Raw genomic sequence first — 14,125 nt, forward strand, 5'->3', positions numbered from 1 at the left:
CCTTCTTGTTTCTCCTTCCCTAATCTCTACCTTTCCTTTTTTAGGTGCTGCTTCCATGAAGAGTCAAGCATATTTCAACAAGACTGGAGAACTGCCATGCCATTTTACAAACTCTCAAAACATAAGCCTGGATGAGTTGGTAGTATTTTGGCAGGACCAGGATAAGCTGGTTCTGTATGAGCTATTCAGAGGCAAAGAGAACCCTCAAAATGTTCATCCCAAGTATAAAGGCCGCACAAGCTTTGACAAGGACAATTGGACCCTGAAACTCCACAACGTTCAGATCAAGGACAAGGGCTCATATCAATGTTTCATTCATCATAAAGGGCCCAAAGGACTAGTTCCCATGTACCACATGAGTTCTGACCTATCAGTGCTTGGTATGTAGTCAATGGCGCATTCAGGTCCCTGGTCTTCTCAGATGAGACTGCAATGAGCAGAGAAATGTTGGGGTGGGGGGGGTGGTGAGGGAGTGGGAGGGTTGTGGGTGGTACCTGTAGAGAGAAGGCATGAGACAGCCATTTCTGGGAAGTCCATTTGAAGGGAATGCAGCGTTTGGTGATGGGGAACTGAAAATCCTTTGTACTTTTAATAGTTTGCTTCTGAAGGATCAGTAAGAATTTGCTTTGGGGACAACTTAGGGCTAACTGAACAAAGTTAATGTGGCTAAGGGAAAACCACAGGTAATTTGGCCATTACTAAGTTTACGTAACTCTACAGGCCTCAGATCACTTTTACATTCATTTTTTTCCTTTGGTCCAAGATTTGTCACCCACTAAATCTTTGCCTAGAGCTCCTAGCAAAGGTGACAGCTGATTGATTTGGGTTTTTCCTTCAGCCTCCTGGAGGTCACTTATGAGCTGTTTGCTGCCCAACCAAGAGCCCGGTAGACAGTTCTGTTAACATACGTATAGATTTTGATGCACAGTTCTGCTAACATACGTATAGATTTATGTAACCACCACTATAAATAGTATACAAACATGTCCATCACCCTAAAAAAATTTCTTCATGCTATTGCCTTATAATCATACCCTCTCCATACCCATAAGCCCTGTTTTGAATCCTACAGTCTTATCTTTTTTGAGAACATCACATAAATGGAGTCATACAGTATGTAACCTTTTAAGATTGGCTTCTTTTTTTTTTTTAAGATTTTATTTATTTATCTGACAGAGAGAGACACAGCGAGAGAGGGAACACAAGAAGCGGGAGTGGGAGAGGGAGAGGGAGAAGCAGGCTTCCCGCAGAGCAGGGAGCCTGATGCAGGGCTTGATCCCAGGACCCTGGGATCATGACCTGAGCCGAAGGCAGATGCTTAACAACTGAGCCACCCAGGCACCCCAAGATTGGCTTCTTTTATTTAACATAATGCCTTTGAGATTTATCTAAGTTGTTGCATGTATCAGAAGCCTGTTCCTTGTTATTGCTAAGGAGGATTCTATTTTATCCACTCAACCCATGGAAAGACATTGGGATTTTTTTTCAGTTTGGGGCTATTATAAATAGCTGCTGTAAACATGTACAAGTGTGAACATAAGTTTTCATTTCTCTAAGGTAGATACCCAGGTGTGGGATTACTAGATTCAGATTAACTTCTGATGAAACTGGAGAAGGCAGATCAACAGTGATTCTGAAACCACAGAATAAAGAAAAGGCAAAAATAGAAATAGAATGAGGAGTCCTCCCTTTAAGCCTTGTGTGATTCAAACTAGGCTGCAAGAGTTTTGGAACATTTTACCAAGTGATAAATAAGTGTTTTTAAGGTATGGCCAGATACCATTGAAGAACATGGTGTGTTTTAGGTGGGTCACGATCATTTTTTTATTTTAACAATTTTATATTTATTTTAATGTAGTAGGAAAAACAATAACTCACTTCTCCAACCTGCGATTGCACAGATGTTGTTAAGGAGGCCAAAGGAGGTAGCACCAGGGCAATCTCCTTTCTACAGACCACACAAAATACAAGCAGAGGACTTAAATAATGTGTTGTCACAGCAAAACTTAGAAAGGTGATATGCAAATCACTGGTTTTAGAGACAATAAAGTAAATTAGCAATTAGTATGCAGAACCTGAAAACTACATTAACTATTAAAGAATAACAGGATTTTGGCTAGCAGAAGGGGCTAGGTGCGGTAATCCTTGACAGCCATTAAAATCTGAATGGCAAACTAAGGCGAGAGAAGCTCTATGTTTATCAAGATCTTACATTTTCCCTAAAAATGGCTGGATTTGGCCTTCATCTTATAATACATGATGAAGAAAGCTTGACAGTCATGCCCAAAACCAATATTCTGAATTTCTAAATCCAAAGTCCCCATCCACTCACTTATCAGTATCCTACTCAGGTTTCTAGATGATATGGCCCAGAGCATGCCAGCACCATGAACTCTGTTAGTGTCAGTCCCTTTCTGCTTCCTTAGTCTGGCAAGCTGCAATGTACCCCATGACACAGCTGGGTTCCAATGTCAGACTACTTCTCCATCCCAAAACTCCACTCCTCAGAAAAATGGTCTCATTGTGAATCTTTGGTGACTCAATTTCAGCCCTCCTGTCACTCAGAAAGCACCCCCCACCCTGATTTGGGTAAGCAGGAAGTAAGCATGGCCCAAAACTCCATTCTTGAAAAATAAATGTGGGTTCCTTATGTGGCTCTCACCATGGGCTGAGGCCCACACTTTCGATACCCAAGAGGCTCCCAAGTGTGCCCCCAGTAAGTTCCCAGATCAGAGCCAGTTATTTGCAATTCTCTTCTAGACACTCTTCTAGACACATCTAAATTTAGACTGATTTCTTTTTTTGTATCTTTATTCTGCTTTCAGCTAACTTCAGTCAACCTGAAATAATGGTAACTTCCAATAGAACAGAAAATTCTGGCATCATAAATTTGACGTGCTCATCTGTACAAGGTTACCCAGAACCTAAGGAAATGTATTTTAAGCTAAAAACCGAGAATTCAACTACTAAGTATGACACTGCCATGAAGAAATCTCAAAATAATGTCACAGAACTGTACAACGTTTCCGTCAGCTTGTCTTTTTCAGTCCCTGAAGCAAGCAATGTGAGCATCACCTGTATCCTGCAACTTGAGTCAATGGAGCTTCACTCCCTACCTTACAATATAGGTAAAGCTGCTTCCCAAGACTATTTCTTTCATCAGGTGTTATACCCAAAATGTTGAGGCAGATCATTCAATGTTCCCTGCTTGCCGGGAAGCCTCCAACAGGGCCATTTTGTGGTACTATTAGGAAGGAACCAGATGGAGGGCTCCTCTCTTCATCTGAGTGCTGCTACAGGGTCCCGGAGACTGTGAACATATACTGCACTTGAGGAAGTATGCTTTTAGCCCTGAAACTGACCCAGTCTTTTGGGCTACCTTTGGATAGAAGATTCTGAAGTTTAAGTCAGAAAATGCAAGATTCCTCCAGGCTAGAATTCTTCCATTCATACACACACCCACAACCCCCCACACACAAACACACACACACATCATCATCATCATTATCTATACATACATACATACATACATACACACGGTACATGCTCTGAGTACAGAGCCGCTCTAGATGTTGTTGGCTGCAGACATGAAACCTAAAATGTATAAGACATGCTCTCTGCCCTCAAGTACCTTCCAATAAAATCAGAACTCCATGATGTACACACATGAAAAACTGGATTTTAAAAAGATTGAATTGGGATCTAAAGCATATCCCATGGAAATATGCAACTAAATTTAAAAACAGGAGAGAATGATAATCAGTTTTATAGACATTCAGAGGTAGGTTGGTTCCTTGAGAGCCAGGGAAGTCTTCCTAAAGAAAATGGGACCTTAAAACACCATAAAAGATAACTGGGCTTTAAAAGTACAGTGAAGGGGTGCCTGGATGGCTCAGTCGTTTAAGTGTCTGCCTTTGGCTCAGGTCATGATCTCAGGGTCCTGGGATCGAGCCCCATGTGCAGCTCCCTGCTCAGCCGGAGAATCTGCTTCTTCCCTCTCTTTCTGCTCCTACCCCCATCATGCTCTCTCTCTCTCGCTCGCTCACTCACTCTCTCTCAAATAAATAAATAAAATCTTTTTAAAAAGTAGAAAATATAGAAGTGTGGTGAAGAGATGACAGGTATCAGACTTTGGTTTCCTGAACAGAAAGAAAAATTCTCAGACAGCATCCAGGCTTAGAAGATGAGAGGACCAAAATCAATTAACAGTATTTGATATGGGCACAGGTGGTGGTGGTGGGCATATGTGTCAAGGAAAGACTAAGAGGCAGAAATTCTTGTGGCATGTTGACGGTGTAGTACAGGGTCCAGTCCAGCTGGAGGAAAGGGTTGAAACTAAGCAGTGTCTGCTAATAGAAGTCTAACATTTTAGGGCGCCTGGGTGGCTCAGTCGTTGGGCGTCTGCCTTCGGCTCAGGTCGTGATCCCAGGGTCCTGGGATCGAGCCCTGCATCAAGCCCCACATCGAGCCCCGCATCGGGCTCCCTGCTTGGCGGGAAGCCTGCTTCTCCCTCTCCCACTCCCCCTGCTTGTGTTCCTGCTCTCGCTGTCTCTCTCTCTGTCAAATAAATAAATAAATAAAATCTTTAAAAAAAAATAAAAGAAAATAAAAGAAGTCTAACATTTTAAAGTCCTGGCTTTACCCTGGGGAAAATGCATCCGTGTTTGAGACCCCACTTTTGAGGAGCAGTAACTGCAGGATTCTCTCCTGGAATAAAGGCACTCTGCACCCACACTGCCCCTATCACTGCTTCTTCTGATCCTGGCCACTCTCTTCCCACGCATCTACCTTCTGCTTACCTTGGCCCCTTCTCCAATCCTGGCCCTTCGGTTTTTCCTTTCCTAAGGCATCCATCCAACTCCTTGCTGCATCCTCTAACTTTGCTGCTTCCTTTCTCCTGCTGTCTCATTGTTCCAACATAACTTGGTCTACGGACACATTCTTACGGGCAGCCTCTGGAGCCAGTCCCTCTCAGTAAGCTTTACCAGTGGGCCAATCCCTTCTCTTGGTACTGATTTCCTTCCGCTAAGACTTATCTCTGCCTCGGAGAACCCAGTAAACAGGCCGCACAGAAGCCTGGTTGCTTCTACTGTAGCCTCTCTTGGCCTAATAGAAGCCTCTCTCTCTCAAAAAAAAGAAGCCTCTCTCAAGCTATCCCTGAGGCTCAGCACCTGTATGGAACCAGCAACACCACTGCACATGAGATGCCCTGGGGCCTTCTGCCATGGCTCCCACAGTCTACAAATGAATAGGGCCTTGCCATTCCTGTAGCTTCATCATGGCTCCCCCCTTTCTGCTCTTCCTCAACTACTGCCCAAACCTTCCCAGCTGCCACCATCTTCAGAAACATTTCAGCTCCAGCTGCCTCAGGAAGCCAGGGCTTGCCTCTCTCTATCCCTGTTCTATGGCTTGACCAGAGATAGTGTTGACCCTGAATCAAGGAATCTTTTTGGGTATCAAAAGGTAGCAGTCTCCATTTTATCAAGTATAACCCCCGTTTACTGGGAATGCTAAACAGGCTCCAGTGGGATAAAACTAGGACAGACTCAAAAAGTGTTGAATATGGCTTGCAATGCAGCAACTCCTTTTCCTAATGTCCCAGGAATGGGGTATGTGTCCACAAATTGCAGCTATAAACTAATAGGTCAGCTGGTATTATTTTCCTGGAATTTGAGATTAACTATCAGAATGAGTCCCATAAATGTCTGTAAAATGGGCCAGCTCTAAGCTTTCCCCTCAAAGTCTATTTTTCAACTTCCTGGAAACTTAGAAGTCTCCAGGCAAGGAAGAAAGTCCTGACCTCCCAGGAGCTGATTCTAACCCTGATTCCTCAGGGCACAAAGAGATATCAAATGTATCAAAGACACATTCTGAAAGCCTTGTTTCTTCCACTGTGGCCTCAGTGGAAAAAACAAACAAATAAGCAAAACTGGAGGTAGGCAGCTGTTGTATTTGTCCAAATGAGGTGTGTCTGGAGCCTGATCTAGAGATGACAGTGGATGGAGAAATTAGTACAAGGGAAACTTCAGGACTCCAGGCCTGGCTATACATGGGCTGAGGAAGCAAGGTGGCGCACAGGTGACTATGCATTCAAGGTTGCAGCATGGGGACCATACCCAGATGCAGAACCAAGGGCCAGGTTGACTTTCTTCTTCTAGATCATAGTCATTGTCATCCCCACCTCTGGGAAGGGAAGGCAGCTTAGTCCAGGCTTTTGGCCAGAAGCACTGGCTTGGTTCTAAGCTGCTAAGGCCCTAAGCCTGGGACTTTCTATGGCCTCATATTGTGGATTTCAGGCTCCTCTGGCAGTAGAGCCCTGGGGACTTGTTGACTTGTAAATGAAGACAACAGTAATTATAAACCTTTTATAATCGATCTTCCTGGCTGATTAAAAACTTGTGGTCATTTCTAGATGCACATACGAAACCCCCCCCTGCCCGAGACCCCATCCTCTGGATTGCAGCTCTACTTGTAATGTTGGTCATTTTGTGTGGGATGGTGTTGGTGTTCTTTCTAACACTAAGGAAAAGGAAGAAGAAGCAGCCTGGCCCCTCTCATGAATGTGGTGAGTCAGTGCTTGTCCCCTCTGCAGATTGCCATTTTGCAGCTACCTGCGGTCAGCTGCCTTCTGGAGCTCATTGGCCGAGCTCAGATTAGCAAAAAGTCAGCAAGTGGTTGGAGGAAAAGGTTTTCCCTCAGGGTTTGGAGCCTGTATAGATGGGACTCAACATTATTCTCAATTTCTAGGAGAGGCAACATTTCTAAACTAAGGTCTACAAATGTACTTCTGATTTCCAGACAAAACTGATAATTCCCTGCTTTAGCTACCTCACTTCATGAAGTTACTGTGAAAATTCAATGAAGTAAAATCATGAAAATACTTCTAAATGTTAATGACTATGGACCTGGCAGTGTTCAAGCAGAGAAGCTTGGGGGGGGTGGAAGGGGAGGATTAGATGACCATAAGATTTACTTTCATTTCTCTAAAAGTCTAGGTTTCTGAGAAAAAAAGTGGGATGAATTGTTCCCCATTGGCTTTTTAAAAGTAATATTAACTTTTATTGATTACCAAGTATTACATACCCATTACCAAATATGCTGAAAAAAAATATCTATAGTTCCACTAGTAAGAAAGAAATGGTTATACAGACAAGATTTTGGTTTATATCTTCCAGATTTTTCTGGAATCTATGTTATTTTCCATAAGTGGAATAATACTATAAAGACTATTTTTCACAGTTTAGATAATATCATATGTACTGTTTTCTAATTTATTTGTACTAAACATAGTAAGAAAATTTTCAGTGTCACTAATTATCATTCTAAAGCAACATTTTAAATGGCTGTGAGATATTCCATTTTGTGGATACACCTTAATTTATTTAACCAACTCCATATTCTAGGACAGTTAGGTTGTTCCCATAGTTTTGCTATTGTAAATAGTACTGCACTGAGCAGCCTTCTCATTGACTTTTGTAAAAGTGGCACTGTGCTTAATGGGGGACAAAGGGGTCCCTGACTTTATAATAATCTTATGCTCCTTTGTGGTTTAGGCTGCTTTGGGCGAAGTTGCAAGGTAAGGTTGGATTTTATCTCAGTAATGGCTGTAGTAGAAGTTTGGTTGGTGCTTATAATTAAGGTAACCTTCTTACTCGCTTTGGTAAAAAGCACCAGATGAGTAATGCTTCTGATCAGCATCTTATTTAAGATTTCAGTGTACTGATTTTAAGATCCACTAGAAAATAGGTGGATGACATTAGCAGTCACTCATTTCATCCTGCTATATTTTACAAACAAGAAATTGGGGAGCTGATTATCCAATTTCAAGAAATGAATACAAAGCTTATGGTAGAGTCATATTCAAACTGCCAAAACATGGGGTGTGCTGATATAATAATAGATTTCTATGATATAAAAGTGTAAAATGCAGAGCACAGGGCCAGATGTACAGATATATTGTGCTTATTGAAGCTTCGACTTTTCAAGGTGAGAATTATGAACTGTTTCTTTCAATCTCATTGCCATTTAGAATTAGCTAACTATGCAGAAGCACCTTCAGCTTGGAAATAAGCTGTTTCCTAATTTGCTTTCCATTCGAATGATTAGTTTACAAATGAAACAAAGAATAAGGGGTGGAGAAAAAGAGAGGAAGAATGTTTCTTCCCCCAAGAGGCAATCAGAAAAATTCAGGAGACAAGAGAGTTAAAGAAGATGTGTGTGTACACATGAAAGAAGCTGAAAAGGGGTTCAAGAAGCTTGTGTATGCATAGGAAATGGTCAAATTAGGCTATGAGTGGTAAAAGGCAAACTATAACAAGAGACTATAACATAAGACCTCTTCCCCACAAGAATGTGATAAAGAGTATTGCTAGGAAAGTTCGGTCAGATGGTCACCTGTGCTAATGAGTTTGGTCAAAGGGAAGAGTCTTGGGGCGCCTGGGTGGCTCAGTCGTTAAGCGTCTGCCTTCGGCTCAGGTCATGATCCCAGGGTCCTGGGATCGAGCCCCGCATCTGGCTCCCTGCTCCGCGGGAAGCCTGCTTCTCCCTCTCCCGCTCCCCCTGCTTGTGTTCCCTCTCTCGCTGTGTCTCTCTCTGTCAAATAAATAAATAAAATCTTAAAAAAAAAAAAAAAAGAAGAGTCTTAATATCATTGGAGGAGAAGATGTACCAAGTAACCATGCCATGTAGATATGTTTGTAAATTTGGGTTCTGTAATTCAGCAATGTCTGCACTTGCTTTGTGGATACTTCTGGCATTTTCTGTATGATAGACTGCATAATGCCCCCAACAAGATGTCCACCTCCTATTCACAGAACCTATTATATGTTATCTCACATGGCAAAAGGGACTTTGCATATGTGCTTAAGGTACTGACTTTAAGATGATGAGATTATCCTGGATTACCCAGGTGAACCCCATCTAATCACATGAGTCAGAGCACCTTTCCCAGGCTGGGTTAGAGAGATGAGATGGAAGGAGAGATCCACATCTTTTTTTTTTTTTAAAGATTTTATTTATTCATTTATTTGAGAGAGTGAGAGAGAGAGAGCACATGAGAGGGGGGAAGGTCAGAGGGAGAAGCAGACTCCCTGCCGAGCAGGGAGCCCGATGCAGCACTTGATCCCGGGACTCCAGGATCATGACCTGAGCCGAAGGCAGTCGCTTAACCAACTGAGCCACCCAGGCACCCGAGAGATCCACATCTTGAGACAGACTTAACCCACCATTGTTAGCTTTGAAGATGGAGGAAGGGGCCATGAGACAAAGAATGTGGGTGACCTCCAGAATCTGCAACTGGCCCTCAACTGAGAGCCAGCAAGGAAATGGGGATCTCAGTCATACAACCACAAGGAACTAAATTCTGCTAAAAAACAGACATGGAAGCAGTCATGATCCATCCACAGAGACACAAGCTTACTGATAACAAGTAGGAATTTCTCCAAAAATGGAGCTTCCCCCTAATCCAATATTAATCCGTTTCTCAGAGGAGGCAGCCCTCAAACTAACTCAGCATCAAAAGTCCTTTCCAGTATTTGTTTGGTAATTACAGTTTTTCAGTGCCCCAACCATCCACATTTACTCTGTTCAGGCTGTTAAATGAATAAAAGGGAAATGCCACCATTATTCTAGCTGGTTTCTAATCTCTCTTCTCTTTTTTGATTTGTCAAATAGGACAGATTAGATATGAACAATTGTAACCTTGAATTACAGTCTTTTCCCAGTCAGAAGTTACCCTATCAACTTACCCATCGGGAAGAGAGACTAAAATAGCTCCTCCTGAAGTTTTACTTCCTCATTTGGGTCTTGTGTGACTGAAATCTGTATGTAATAGAGCCCTACCAACCAACAGTTTTTACAGTTTGCTGCCCTCTACCAAACCTGGAAGAGTCTCTGCTCTTTCAGGAATGATTTCTTAAAGGGCAAGTGTCTTTTCTGAAATAAATAATTTTAACCACTATTTAGACAGAAACCTTCACAGGACTTAAAAACTAAGTTGATGATATCATCACATCTGGCCTTCAAAATGCTAAATTTGTAATCAAATCCACAAGTTTAGAATCTGCTTTTTTATTGTCTGCTTTCATTTTAAAACAGAAACTTTGTTTTTGAAATGGTGATGATTTTGTCATGGGTATGAAAGGACAATATAAATATTCTATGTTGGTCTACAGACATCTGAAATACTATATTAAGTTATAAGTAAGCATTTTTTTTTGCACTGAACTTTTTTCTTATTTTATTATGTTATGTTAATCACCATACATTACATCATTAGTTTTTGATGTAGTGTTCCATGATTCATTGTTTGCATATAACACCCAGTGCTCCATTCAATACGTGCCCTCTTTAATACCCACCACCAGGCTAACCCATCCTCCCACCCCCCTCCCCTCTAAAACCCTCAGTTTGTTTCTCAGGTCCATAGTCTCTCATGGTTCGTCTCCCCCTCCGATTTTCCCCCCTTCATTTTTCCCTTCCTACTATCTTCTTCTTTTTTTAAACATATAATGTATGATTCGTTTCAGAGGTACAGGTCTGTGATTCAGCAGTCTTACACAATTCACAGCGCTCACCATAGCACATACCCTCCCCAATGTCTATCACCCAGCCACCCCATCCCTCCCACCCCCCACCACTCCAGCAACCCTCAGTTTGTTTCTTTTTTTTTTTTAAAGATTTATTTATTTATTAGACAGCGAGCGAGAGAGAAACAGCATGAGAGAGGAGAGGGTCAGAGGGAGAAGCAGGCTCCCTGCTGAGCCGGGAGCCCGATGTGGGACTCGATCCCAGGACCCTGGGATCATGACCTGAGCCGAAGGCAGACGCTTAACCAACTGAGCCACCCAGGCGCCCCCTCAGTTTGTTTCTTGAGATTAAGAATTCCTCATATCAGTGAGGTCATATGATACATGTCTTTCTCTGTTTGACTTATTTCGCTCAACATAATACCCTCCAGTTCCATCCACGTCGTTGCAAATGGCAAGATCTCATTCCTTTTGATGGCTGCATAATATTCCATTGTATATATATACCACATCTTCTTTATCCATTCATCTGTTGATGGACATCTTGGCTCTTTCCACAGTTTGGCTATTGTGGACATTGCTGCTATAAACATCGGGGTGCACGTACCCCTTCGGATCCCTACTTTTGTATCTTTGGGGTAAATACCCAGTAGTGCAATTGCTGGATCATATGGTAGTTCTATTTTCAACTTTTTGAGGAACCTCCATACTGTTTTCCAGAGTGGCTGCACCAGCTTGCATTCCCACCAACAGTGTAGGAGGGTTCCCCTTTCTCCACATCCCCGCCAACATCTGTCGTTTCCTGATAAGCATTTTTTAAGAACAACTTTGAAAAAAAAATAGAACTTAACCAGATTTTAAAGTATCTAGAAGCTCAGTCAAATAAGAAATAGTTCAAGTAACTGAGAATGCATAGCCAGAAAAGAAGTCTTGGGGAGAAGAAAATGTTCTCTTCAAATATCCAAACAGCTGTCATAGGGTACAAAGATCTTACTTAACTGTGGCTCCAAAGGGCATCTCAATGCATGAATGTTATGAGAAGATGTAAAGAAATAAGACTGAGTTTTCCAACAGCTAAGGCTCTTTTAAAATTATGTAGAAGACAAAAACTTCTTCCTCCCATGAAGGATAAACTACTATAGGAATGTCCTTCCTACTGTAAACAACTAGAAATCAGACAAAATATGAAACAACTGTTTTCAGACATTGGACAATAAGCTGTAGAAAACTGTAGCCCCTGAAAGAAGGAAAAAGATGAGGTGAGCCCTATCATTGCCCCCAATTTACTGCCTGAAGTCAGTTTCCAGGCTGCTCTAAAAGTAGGGGGAGCCCTGATACCAAAACTGGAAAAAGACATTACAAGAAAAGAACACTATACATATATCTTGTGAAAATAGATGGCAAATTCCTTAACAAAATTACCAACTAAAATCTAGCAATCTGTTAAAAGTATGATACATCATGATCAAGTGGGGTTTATTCCAGGAATATTAGCTAGGTTCAATATACAAAACTCAAGAATAAAATTCACCATACTGGCAAACCAAAAAGAAAAAACATGTAATCATGTCAGCGGATACAAAAAAAAGCATTTGGCAAAATTAACATCCATTCATAATTTTAAAAAAGAAAGAAAAACTCTCATAAAAGTAGGAATATAGAGGAATTTCCTCAGTCTGACAAAGGACATATACCAAAATCCTTCAGTTAGCATCATATTTAATGATAAAAGACTGACTGCTTTCCCCATAAGATCAGGAATGAACTCTCACTACATTTCTTCAACATTGTACTTCAACTTCAACATCCTAGCGAGTGCAACAGTCTAGGAAAAAAATAAAAGGCATACATATTGGAAGGGAAGAAGTAAAACTTTTTTTTTCTACAGATAACATGACCATGTTTGTAGAAAAGCCTAAGGCATCCATAAAAAACTATTAGAACTAATTGTGTGGGCTCCTGGGTGGTTCAGTCGGTTTGAGTGTTTGCCTTTGGCTCAGGTCATGATCCCAGGGTCCTAGGATTGAGTCCCACATCAGGCTCTCTGCTCAGCGGGGAGACTGCTTCTCCCTCTGCCTCTGCCTGCCACTCCCCCTGCTTGTGCTCTCTCTCTCTCTCTGTCATATAAATAAATTTTAAAAATCTTAAAAAAAAAGAACTAATTGCATGTAGCTAAGTCTCCAGGTACAAGGTCAATACACAAAATCAAAATCAGTTATATTTCATGAAAAAATTGCCATTCTTTCCTTGAAAGAATGGGATTAAAACAATAAAAACACAGATCCCAGTATATAAAAGCAACACATTTACAAAAGAAATTTGCATATCTTAAGTAAATGGCTAGGAAACTCAAAAATATATTCAGCCCTTTGAATTTCCCTCCCTTCCCCTATGGTCCTCCGTGCTATTGCTTATGTTCCATATATGAGTGAAACCATATGATAATTGTACTATACAGTGGCTAACTGAACATAATAAAAAAAATATATATATATTCAGCCTCCTTCCTAATAAAATAGTTGCAAATTAAAAAAAAAAACAAAATCAGTTATATTTCTATATACTCACAACAAACAATTTGGACACTGAAAAAATTTTAAATACCATTTACAGTAGCATCAAATAATATTAAAAGCTTGGAAGTAAGTTTTTAAAAACAAGTAAAAGACCTACACACTAAAAACTAAAAGACATCACTATTGACAGAAATTAAAGTAGGCCTAAATAAATGGAGAACTATAACATGTTCATGGATCTGAGGAGTACATATTAAGATATCAATTCAGCCCAGGGGCACCTGGATGGCTCAGTGCCTTCAGCTCAAGTCATGATCTCAGGGTCCTGGGATCTAGCCCGGAGTCTGGCTCTCAGGCTCCCTGCTCAGTGGGAGTTGCTTCTCCCTCTCCCCCTGCCCCTCCCCCCTGCTTCTTCTTCTCTCTCTCTCTTTCTCTCAAATAAATAAAAAAATCTTTTAAAAAAATTATATCAATTCAGCCCAAACTGATCTATGGATTCAGTGAGATACCAATCAAAATCCTGGCAGGCCCTTCAGTGTAAATAAAAAGCTAATTCTAAAAGTTCTATGGAAATGCAAAAGACATACAACTGCCAAACAATTCTGAAAAACAAGATCAAACACAGACAACTTATACTATCTTATTTCAAGTTTTACTACATAGCTATAGTAATCAAGACAGTGTGATATTGGTGAAAGCACAGACATACCAACCAATGGAACAAGATGGATAATCAAAAAGTAAACTCACATGGTCAACTGATTTGGACAGAGGAGCCAAGGCAATTCCATGCAGAAAAAGATAGTCTTTTTGACAATGGTTTTGGGACAATTAGATATCCACATGGAAAAATATGAACCTCAACACACAAAAAATAACTTGAAATGGACAATAGACCTAAAAACAAGAGCTAAAATTAAAAGACTTAAAAAAATTGGAGAAATCTTTATGATCTTAGGTTAAGCAGATCTTAGGACACAGTAAGCACAAAGCATAGCATAAAAAGTAAAAATTGATAAACTGAACTTCATCAAAATTAAAAACTTTTGCCCTTTGACCTTGTTAAGAAAATTAGAAGTCAAG

The 14,125-nt window shown here is 40.9% G+C and overlaps 1 protein-coding gene across 1 annotated transcript in view; it reads left to right on the top strand.

Annotated features, from left to right (window-relative positions):
* Window positions 1-14,125, top strand: part of CD86 (CD86 molecule) — a 44,295-nt gene that overhangs the window by 24,112 nt on the left and 6,058 nt on the right. The window contains exons 3-5 of the mRNA XM_021692458.1: window positions 45-380; window positions 2,826-3,128; window positions 6,413-6,565. Coding sequence (XP_021548133.1) covers window positions 45-380; window positions 2,826-3,128; window positions 6,413-6,565 — 792 coding nt within the window. The remainder of the gene's footprint in view (window positions 1-44; window positions 381-2,825; window positions 3,129-6,412; window positions 6,566-14,125) is intronic.

This window comes from Neomonachus schauinslandi, chromosome 1 (genome assembly GCF_002201575.2).
Source record: "Neomonachus schauinslandi chromosome 1, ASM220157v2, whole genome shotgun sequence".
Classification (NCBI taxonomy): Eukaryota; Metazoa; Chordata; class Mammalia; order Carnivora; family Phocidae; genus Neomonachus; species Neomonachus schauinslandi.